Source organism: Fistularia commersonii, chromosome 4 (assembly GCF_037954325.1).
Source record: "Fistularia commersonii isolate RoL2024-O1a breed Wild chromosome 4, RoL_Fcom_v1.0, whole genome shotgun sequence".
NCBI lineage: Eukaryota > Metazoa > Chordata > Actinopteri > Syngnathiformes > Fistulariidae > Fistularia > Fistularia commersonii.
In genome coordinates this window covers 6515566-6526519 of record NC_141287.1, presented here as the reverse complement: position 1 = coordinate 6526519, position 10954 = coordinate 6515566, and the positions used below count along the sequence as shown (strand labels likewise).

The 10954-nt window shown below is 38.5% G+C and overlaps 2 protein-coding genes across 3 annotated transcripts; both read left to right on the top strand.

The window, feature by feature from the left end:
* Positions 1-334: 334 nt before the first annotated feature.
* Positions 335-5960, top strand: upf3a (UPF3A regulator of nonsense mediated mRNA decay). 2 transcript variants are annotated; one of them, XM_086144933.1, is made up of 10 exons: positions 335-539; positions 1443-1549; positions 1654-1760; positions 1888-1986; positions 2109-2219; positions 2348-2403; positions 2481-2639; positions 2723-2856; positions 3615-3915; positions 4565-5960. In XM_086144933.1, exons 1-10 carry the CDS (start codon positions 399-401, stop codon positions 4769-4771), a joined length of 1422 nt encoding a protein of 473 aa, XP_086001059.1. In that variant the 5' UTR covers positions 335-398; the 3' UTR covers positions 4772-5960. The 2 variants fall into 2 exon arrangements, with proteins under 2 accessions (XP_086001059.1, XP_086001060.1); XM_086144934.1 differs by having other exon boundaries at positions 337-539; positions 3615-3903.
* Positions 5961-7129: 1169 nt separating this feature from the next.
* p2ry8 (P2Y receptor family member 8) lies at positions 7130-10675 on the top strand. The gene is made up of 3 exons (XM_086144534.1): positions 7130-7370; positions 8506-8832; positions 9798-10675. Exons 2-3 carry the CDS (start codon positions 8543-8545, stop codon positions 10552-10554), a joined length of 1047 nt encoding a protein of 348 aa, XP_086000660.1. The 5' UTR covers positions 7130-7370; positions 8506-8542; the 3' UTR covers positions 10555-10675.
* Positions 10676-10954: the final 279 nt, after the last annotated feature.

Genomic DNA, 10954 nt, shown 5'->3' with positions numbered 1-10954 from the left:
TACCTGTAATTCACTGTGTGCATGTAGGAACCTACAATAATCGGAATTACCAATTTTACACGTACATTCTGAATTTGTTTGATAAAAGAAACATTCAATGATAAGAGAATCCTACTGGCTGTAGATCTTAAAAGGTCGATTGTACATGAAGATCAAAAGAAGATACCACTATAGCATCCTAGGTTTTTCAGGGGAATGGAAGCCTGAAAACCTGCTGACAAGTTATTTGCATGTTATTGATTGTGAAAGCTAATTTTCTTGTATGTCTGTGTGGCCCCCTGTTAAACAAAGGTCATAGCTCCGGGTTTTTATTGACGTCTCCGCCACCTCTCCGCTCGCGAGAGTCGTTTATTCTCGCGAGAGTACGGTGATCACGGGCGAGACGGAGATGGAAAGAAATGAGGTCTGAAAAGGAGCAAATGACGGTGAGCAAGGAGAAAAGCGTCGTCGAGTTAAAGTTCAGGGACAACCCGAGAGAGCAGGAAAACATTCCCGGGAACATCAAGCAGAAAGAAGAGAAGAAAGAGGTTTTCACGAAGGTACGGAGTCCGGCATTCGCGACGTGTCGCATTGTTTACGCTGTGAGGGGAAACAGACATGGACGACGTGGGAGGCTTTCAGCACCGCGGACAGCGACTCCGTCCCCGCTGCTTCCCCCTCACTGCTGCACCAAAAACCTCCTGTCTCACTAGATTCATCCCGATGTAAATGATATAAAACCGCTGTTCGTCACCAAAACTCATGCAAACACGAATGTAAGTTTGTAACGGCGTTGCTATTATGAAGTTAGCCGACCAGATGGAGGCTAGAGACTTTGATGCAGCCATCCGGGATTAACTGGAAAAAAGTAGGAAAACAAACAGTTATGTAATGTCGATGCATTTTATGAAAGGACGAGACAGTTTCTCTTTATGGTACGTTTGGGTCAAACTTTAAATTAAAACAAAGTGATATGTAACGACTACATCCTTGATAGCTTTATTTCCTGTCATGAACATGTTTAACATTTTATCTGTGGCTAATATGGCATACTGTACTGCGTGTCATCAAAACAGACAAAAGACCCTTTTTTTCAAATTCACATAAATCACAATATTTGCCAAAACATTATGTCAGATGCAAAAAATATTGCATTTAGTCTCTCATTAAAATTATTGGTCTAAGTTTGGTAACTCAATGCTAATTTTAAATCAATGCTTTGTGCTGGTTTGTTAGTTAGACAGTCTATCCCTAAATTTAATTCATAATAATTTTAGAAGTTATTATTAATGTACAGACTTTTCTTCTTTCTAAGATAGAGAATGACATTGTCACAACAAATCAATGACACCCGTATCATGAAGGTCGCTTGTACCCCGCTCTAATTGTCATAAAGGTAAAATATCCACTGACGAATTTATTCAACTTTACACAAGAAACAACTGATTAAAACTTGATCGTAGGTAGTTATTCGAAGACTCCCGCCTCACCTCTCAAAGGACCAGCTAGAAGAACAGCTCAGTCCACTTCCATCTTATGACTATTTTGAATTTTTCCCAGCTGATCAAAGGTAAGCATGGCAAGTTATTCAACTGTGCACACAATCAAAAAGGAAGATTTGACCCCCTAGATGTGTCGTATAAATTACTGTATGTTGCATAACTGTCTCCGCAGTCTCTACCCTCACCTGTTCTCCAGAGCATACATCAATTTTAAAAACCCTGATGATATCCTTCTATTTCGAGACAGATTTGATGGTTATGTTTTCATTGACAGCAAAGGTAATTTTTCAACTTTTTTCATTTAATCTCTTATTTAATCTTAGACAGTCACAGTCCCAGTGTGACTGTCTTATAGGTGCTCTGTTCATAACAAGTGTATTATTTGATTTTTTTTTTGCTTATTCAGGCCAGGAGTACCCTGCAGTAGTAGAGTTTGCCCCTTTCCAGAAGATATCCAAGAAGAAGCTGAAAAAGAAAGATGCCAAAGCTGGGAGTATTGAGGAAGGTAATTGAAAACAAAGCTGCGGAAATTTTGGCTCGAAAATAAAAATAGTAATCTAATCGTTGAAGAGTCCATCATTTGTCACTGGCAGTTTTCTATTTCATCTTGCATCTTACACCCTTCAGATCCCGAATATAAGCGATTTTTGGAGAACTACTCCTGTGATGAAGAGAGGTCTATGGCCAACCCTGAGACTCTGCTGGGAGAGATTGAAGCCAAAACCAGAGAACTCATTGGTAAAGCTTTATATGCATGACTCAAAGCAAGAGATATATAACATGTAGGAGTGTGTGGGAGATATATTTACAACACCACAAAGCAGAATCAGTCCCCACATTTTCAATTATCTTGTAACCAATTTCAGCCAAGAGGACGACACCTTTGTTAGAGTACATCAAAAATAAGAAAATTGAGAAGCAGGTAAGAAAACTAAACTTCTCAAATGAATTAGTCCTAAAGGTGTGAAAATTGATGATTTCGTTCATTCTGCATTGCAGAGGATACGAGAGGAGAAACGAGAGGAGAGAAGAAGAAGAGAGTTCGAAAAGAAGCGACAAAGGGAGGAGGATAAACGGAAGCGGCGAGAAGAGGAGAAGCGCAAACGCAAAGAGGCGGAAAAGCAGAAGAAGTTATCTGATAAAGAGATAAAAATAAAGGCAAAGCTACAAAATGTAACAATCAGTTATTTGTCTGTTTTAATATTCCAATAATGAAACCACTACTTGCGTTTGGGTTTTAGCTCCTGAAGAAGAGTGAAAGGGAAGATGACGTGGATTCTGACCGAATGAAGGACAAAAGTGATTTCGGCGAGTCAGACAAAGGAAAATGGGAAAAAGCAAGTGGACAACTGAAATCAAGAGAGAGCAAGGAAAAGTAAGAATCGGGAATTTTTTGACAAATGAAGGGTCAGTTTTTCTGCTAAAAGAAAAATGTTAGCAAGATTGTATATATTTACAGAAAGTTGACAGCTTACTGCATTTTATGGTAAGAATATAGGAACACAACAATAAAGCAAGAGAACTCAGATGACATTTTTCTCAAAAATCATAGAAATGAGGTATTATAGAAAAACAAATTTAACCTCTTCATTTGTTTATTTATCTGTTTCAGTTAACAGTACAGTGTTCTCTTTTTACTGTTTGTTTTAGACTGGATCTCACGCTTTTTTTAATCGCTTGTTGTGTTTTACAATGCTTCAAAAAAAGGATTTTAGAGAGCCTATTGGCAAATACGTAGTACGTAAGGTTCCAATACGTAAATAAAGTTGCATTTTAGAAAAATCCATGATAGTGCATCATTTTCTAGAAGAAACAAAGCCTGTAATCTCTCTATATATTCCAGATTACTAGTTATACTAAGTTAACTGAACAGATCGCATCAAGGACAGGCATATGGACTTTCTTGTGATTTCATATTAACTATTCTACTTTGTGGGGTTGTAAGCAAGTTAACAAAAACATAAACATTTTCCAGGGTTTTCTTTATTGTTGACATTGGCAAGTTGTTACATCTAAATGGTCCCGTGTGATACTGGCAATCTGTCAAAAATCGACTGTATTTATGAAGTCAAACAAGCCCTCTAAACAATATTGATTCTCCAAACAGACATTTCATATGTTTACCATGTATAGAGGCCAGCCTGAGAGTGACAGGGAGCAGAGAGAGCAGCACTGCCGCAGACAGAGGGACAAAGATCACCGTGCGAAGGACGAGGAGCGCAAACGTCAGCGGCACCACTACGAGTTTGACAAGTTCATGCGTCGCAAAGATGAGACCAAATGGGGAAAGGGATATTGCCAGGACAGAGCCAAGAAAGAGGGTCATCACAATGCTTATACTTACTGCCCTGATAACGGAGACAAACTGGGGAAAGAAGACAGGGAGGACTTGGGTAACAGGAAAGAGCGCCTCAGAAACAAGGTGAGCGAGAAGGTGAGCATGTAAAGGGGGGAGTCAGGTGACGACTGCTTGTTCTTTAACCGAGATAAAATCCTTTTAATGTCATAGCTTTGTCGTTGAGCTGCTCAGAGGCATTTCTACACCTCAGTTTGTGAAATGTATAGAGAACAATTTATCAGTGCGAATGGATGGACTCTTTGCTCAGTCAGCCTGTGAAACATACCTGTATATCTTTGTTTATAATCTTTGTAGTTAACAGTTAAGACAATTTATATTTCATTGTATTTCTTATTCTTCCTCCTTTCTACTATTATCTATTACTGTTATGTTTTTACTTGAAACTCTGGCACAACAATTTCCTTCAGGATAAATAAAGTTGTTCTCATCTCATCTCATCTCATCTCATATCACACCGGGGATATGCAGCAACATTTTTAGAATAGAATAGAATGTGTCTTTAATTTGTATTCTGGCACAGATTTTCCACCGTTTCTATCGGGCTTCAATTTAATTTCAATAACATTTTTTAGTAATTTTAGTATTACAAAAGAAATACTTACAGAGGAAGGGTTGCAGACTTCTACCGATTTCTCACAAGATTTCTCACAAGTTGACACCCTTTGTGTTTCAATGTTTGTGCTGCTTTTCTCTTTTAAATCCCTTGTCCACCATCTCTCTGCAGGACCGTCCTGCCATGCAGCTCTATCAGCCTGGTGCACGCAACCGCAAGCGCATGAGCTCAGCAGGAAAAGGCCATGACTGTCTCCCCATGGGCCACTTGCTAGAACCGGGGGAAGAGCATTGTTATGAGGTTGTCACCATAGCAACAGGGCTTGACAAGGGGTTTGAGAAAATCAAAGATGATCATGAGCAATCCGGATGTGTGTAGATGAAGCATTTAAATCACTATTTAGAGTAGCACCATCAACTTATTATTAAGCTATCAAATAAGGATGGAGGTCATATTATTTCTATTTTGTGCATTTGCTTTTCATCAGTGTTCTGTGTAATACAACCCATAGCAGCTCCAAAGCTGGTCAAAGAAGTTGTTTTTATCAAACCACAAACATTTTCTTCACACAAGTAACTTATGTTGGCTATGTCACTGTGTGGCTTTCAAAAAGTGTCCCTTCTTCACAGATAGATTTTATTTTTAGAAAAGACAATATAAAAAGAATGAGCTACAAAACAAATACAGAACACTGATATTCCAATGATAGCACAATAGTGGTCTTTTGGTTACTTAATACACCTCCATAACTAGGGATATCCATGTCAAAGGCTTTTAGATAAGATGCTTTGAGCTAAGTCTCAATTTGTCTTTCATGGGTGCCTTTATGTGTGTGCATGTGTCTATGAGTGTGTGTGCGTGTGTGTGTGTGCATGTACAATGTACATCCATGATTTAGAATTGAACATATGATTGCATCGTCACCAGGCGTTTAAACAAACAGGATATTTCAAGGACCCTATCCATTTTATCATAAAGAACTATAAGTTTAGATGAATTGGCAGATAGTAGATGTAAATTGTTCAAGAGTGACACCCTGTGTGCTGGTCAGGTTGTGTGGATGATTGATTATTGACAAAGTAGAGTTTTTCATGTCAAAATGTTTTACAGCTTGTTCTTGATTTTTAGTAAAAAGTGAAAAAAAAAGTTGTATTTTCCAGGTGTCACTACCAACAGAGATTTTTGTGAGCAATGAGCCGCTCATGGGTAGGAAAGACCATACTGCACATATCTGGAAAGCATTTTCTAGAAATAAAATGAATGAATAAATCCGAAGGCGATTCATGAGAAATGATACTTTGTAAGCAGTTTGCACAGTTTTATAATGATTCTCTATAGAAATATAGCCTGTTTAACAAGCCCAACTGTAAATTCATTTTGCATATACCCTAACATTGTTTTCCATGTCTGATGGGTTTTTGTTCCCTTTGTTGTGACAAAATTAACGTTTTCTTCATGTATGACACATTCAGGTGTGCCCCAGTTTGCTCTGAAAATGTGCAAAGTCGTTATAGGGTGTGGAATCTAACCAGCTCATAATAAACTATTTGACTCATTTTCTAATGTTCGAACTGACTGTTCATTGACTAACACCTTGGATCTGGTGGTTTAATTTTTCTCTTTAACATCAGGTTTCTCTTTAACATCAGGTGCTTTTCACTTTACTTGTATAGTTGTTTTTTTCTTTCATTTCTTTCATTTTTTCTTTCAAATTTATCACCATGTACGGGTATATGCCAGGAAGTTTCACAGAGATAAACCACAGCCGTTGGCAACAGGAGGAAGCCAGTATCAGATATGTTAATGTGCCAAACAACCAGTAGCAATACATTTGTCATGTCATGGTCACCCCAGCCATGCCATATTGTGCCTTGGTATGTTTCAAAATTACAAACAGATTAAATCTGTTGTCTTGATTTATCAATCTGCTGGCAATTTTATCCGCATCCACATAATTTACCCACAACACAGATAAAAAGGCAATTTGTGGGCATCAGCTCCAGGCAAATAAACTTTGATCGATAGAATAGTAAATAGAATACATTAGAAAAACAGCCTCCCTGTAAAGTAACCAACGATATTACAGATATCGATTTATCCTTGAGGAAACATACAAAGTAACGTGTCAGACGTAACGTGTCAGATGAGAGCCTGTGTGTGGTTTTACTAAGATGAGAAGAGGCCAGTACTTATTTATAGATTAGTAAATGGCTTGTGCTAAAAAGTGACAATTCAACTGAAATTGGCATACATGGGACAATTTAAACAGGGTAGCTGTTCAGAGCTGTTCCAAAGCCGAGTAAAGAAACAACAAATAATCACAAGCCTCCCTGAAACGTCCCTTTCAGAGCCACGGGGTTAAAAGAAAAGCCTTATTGTAAACCTTTGCTCTGGAAATGCATTCGAAGGTGGATGTTTTTTAATACTCTTGTACTGAACAAATGCCATCACAGTGAAAGTAAATAGTGCAACACAGCAAACAGTGAGAGAACTTCCCCTTTTAAAAGGACCACGGTAGAGGAACAGATATTTTCCTCACTGAGCACGGCAGCGCTAGTAAATATGGCATCATCCAAATAGAGGGCTGGCCAGATAAACAGTACAGCCCCCAATTCATTCAGAAGGCATTCTCGAGGTCCAATAGTATTGGTCTGTTCAGGATACACATCAAGTTCCAGCTAAAGCCTTACCTTGCGATCGCTGATCAAAGACTGACTGGTGAAACGTGAACGATAGTCAAAAAGCGGAAAAAACAGCTGATCAATGTTGAACTAAATACTGAAGTTCAGAGCAGAAAAGTGAGTACTCTAGAGAACCCCACCCAGCAAGTAAGGATGACAGGAAGGGGATGACATAAAGCATGGCAGGAGGAGGCATACAGCTAGAGTGAAAACTGACGCAATTGAAACAGACCTGCAGCTTTTCAAGAAGCTGTAGAGGACAAAGACCCTAAGCAGGACAATCTGGTAGCATATAGGTGAGTCTTGATCTTGCTTTAAGCCAGGTTTTAGCAGCAACACTACCTGTATGTCTGTTACCGTAGGTTTAAAAAAATTCATATAAAGCCGTCAATACCCTTCATTCTTAAATGCATTCGTGTATCTAATTAATGCATGGAAATCAAAGTGTCATACGTTACTTTTTTACAATAAATACATTTGGACATTTCTGGCAAGGACAATTCTATATGGTTATATAGGAATGTGTGATCATCTGCATATTTTAAAAATCAAAATTCAAATGCACAATGCCAGCAAGGTGATTATTATTGACATGCTTTACATATCATCTGGATGAGTGCTTTTTATTGTCATGCTCAGTGATCTCACTATGGTGGAAAAAACACTTAACTGCCAACACATGCAAGTGAAAATGTTGGTCTTCTTTGCAAGTGTGGCCTTTTAACTGGTACCATCGATTGATTTTCTAACTGTTACCATCACCTTTTCTCACTGACAATACAGTGACAAAACATTTGCAGCTCAGGTTTACAGTTAGAACAGTAAACCACAAGGTTTTCCTGTGTAACTGCTTGGAAACTCCCCACACGAGTCACGCAAAAAAAAGAACCGTCCTCGTAGCGGAGGAAGGGTGTCGTGAAGTGTGACTCACACTGAGGTGCATACAACACGAGAAAAAAAAAAATAGAATTGACAAGGTTTTTATTTTCATACATACATATATTTATTTTCAGCCGTTTTGTCTGTTTTGGCTGCCATAGTGAATCATCTCCCTCCGTCTAACCCTGCTCTCTGTATCATCTTCTCTCACACCAACAAACTTGATGTCCTCTTTAATACCACCCATAAATCTCCTTTTTTCAGTCTTCCTCTAAGCCTCCTGCCTGGCAGTTCTGACCTGAATTCTTCCACCCAGATATTCACTACGCCTTCTCTGCAGGTGTCCGAACCATCTCAACCTGCGTTCATCTCCAAAAAATTTAATATGTGCTATCCCTCTGATGGGCTCATTCCTGATCCTATCCGTTTTCTAATCCCCCAATGAGAACCTCCAATGATTTACTTTGTATTAACATTGTTGTTAATCTGTTTATGTTCTTTGTCTTCATCCCAATCTCAAGCATTTCTCTGTTTTTTTTTATGAATTCACAGCATCTATTTGATCAGTGACCTCAGCCGTCCAGGAAGGATGTCAAATACCACCAGCACCAAACTAGACAACAGCACCTTGTCCCTGTTTCAGGACGTAAACATCAGCATTGCCATCTCTCTCATTTACATCGTTGTTTCTGCCATTAACCTGGTGGGAAATGGCCTTTCCATGTGGATCCTGATCTTTCACACTTTCCCCAAGACCACCTCCATCATTTTCATGATTAATCTCACTTTCACCGACTTGGCACTGGGTGCTGCCCTTCCATTTCAGATAGCTTACCAGCTTCAAGGGTACAACTGGAAACTGGGGTCCAGTATGTGCAGGTATGCTCCACTCTTTCATGATAATGCAGGAATTCAAGGTGTCCTAACCAAAATATCATTCTAAAATTAACTTGAGCTTTAATTAACATTACTGTAGCCTTTTCTTTTTCTACTTTTCATGCCCGAGTTGCTTTCTAGATAGTCAAATGCATTTTTTTGAAGAAAATCCAGTTGATCATTTTATTCCACGTGTGAAAGAGCTGTTGTGCTAGATTATTAGACCTATGGACTCGAGAATCTTTTCATATTTCGATTTTTTTTATTAATGTCATTAAGACGAATTCTAACAAAAACAAAGGTTTATATCATTTACAAGTGTATTTTTTGTCTGTAAATGGATGGGGGGGGCAGATGCTGTGTCACACTCAATATCACTAAAAGGGCGTTTCACAATATGTTAATGTCCTATGATGCTGAATGATAAATAACTATCTGACTTTATAATATGAAATCAAAAATGCTTCTTGCTTTTTTACAATTTACAAATATTAATGGTCGAAATATACAGGAATATACACTGCTCAAAAAAATAAAGGGAACACTTAAAAAACACATCCCAGATCTAAATGAATAAAATATTCTGATGAAATACTTTGCTCTTTACACAGTTGAATGTGCTGACAACAAAATCACACAAAAATGATCAATGGAAATCAATTGTATCAACCCATGGAGGTCTGGATTAGGAATCATACTCAAAATTAAAGTGTAAAAACAAACTCCAGGCTGATCCAACTTTGATGTAATGTCCTTAAAACAAGTCAAAATGAATCTGTGTTGCTTCCTGAGTGGACACTATGATTTCACAGAAGTGTGATTGACTTGGAGTTACATTGTGTTGTTCAAGTGTTCCCTTTATTTTTTTGAGCAGTATATATACCTCGGAACATCAAATGTCAAACCTACTGTTGCTCTTAAACCAGTCATTAAGTAAAGCACTATTTTTTTTTTTTTTTTATATGCAGTGTCCTGACCCTGACCTTCTACATCAACATGTACTGCTCTATCCTGACCATGATGGCGATCAGCATTGACCGCTACCTGGGCATCAGCAGGCCCATGGAGTACAGACAGAGGAGGAGGAATTCATTTGTTGCAATCATCAGCTGCTTCTTCATATGGCTCATAGTCCTGTCTGTTTTGTACCCTTTGATGACCACAGACCTGACTTTTTATGTAAAAGAGCTGGAGATTACTACTTGTTTTGACGTGTTGAAAAAAAACATGTTCCCATCCCTGTTAGCCTGGGCAACTTTCCTCTTTAGCTTAGTCATCGTCCTCTTCCTCCTGCCCTTCTGTATTACAATGTTTTGCTATATCAATGTCATCAAAAAGCTCCGAGACGATACGTCAAAGACAGCCGAGAAGAGACAAGCTATACGTCTGATTTTGATTGTTATCCTGGTTTTCACCCTCTGCTTTGCACCCAACCATATCCTGCTGTTGACTCACACTGTGTTGAGACTGTTTTTTAAGAAGTCCTACTACACGGCCTACAAATTGACACTGTGTTTCAGCTGCCTAAATAGCTGCCTTGATCCGTTCATTTACTATTTTGCTTCCAAGGAGTTTAGAAAAAAACTGAGGAGGACTATGAATCTGAACAGCTTAAGTATTGGGGATTCTCTGAAGACCGAGCACAGAGGGAGCATTCATACTGCCCAGTGTACTTTCGAAGGCCAGGATGGGGAACATAGTAATGTATTTTTGGTGCAAAAATAATCCACTCAGAAGAAGAAAAGAGAGGAACTGAAAAATAACTTTTTGTGGAAAAACTGTTTTCTCTACTTCATGTTTTACATTGAATGTGAACCCACTTTTTGATCTATTTGTTTTCAACAGCTATCCGTTTTTGTTACGTTTTGATGTTAATATACAGATGTGTTGTGTAAAGAAAGGTGTATGCTTGAATAAGAAAGTGAATAAAATGTTATATTTTAAAATGTCATTTGTCCATGCAACATATACACAGCAGTCTTCTTCTTCTATTGCTTTTAGCTTTTCCCTTCAGGGGTCGCCACAGTGAATCAACTTTCTCCATCTAACCCTGTCCTCTGTATCCTCCTCTCTCAGACCAACTAACTTCATATCCTCTTACACTAAATCTTCTCCTTGGTCTTCC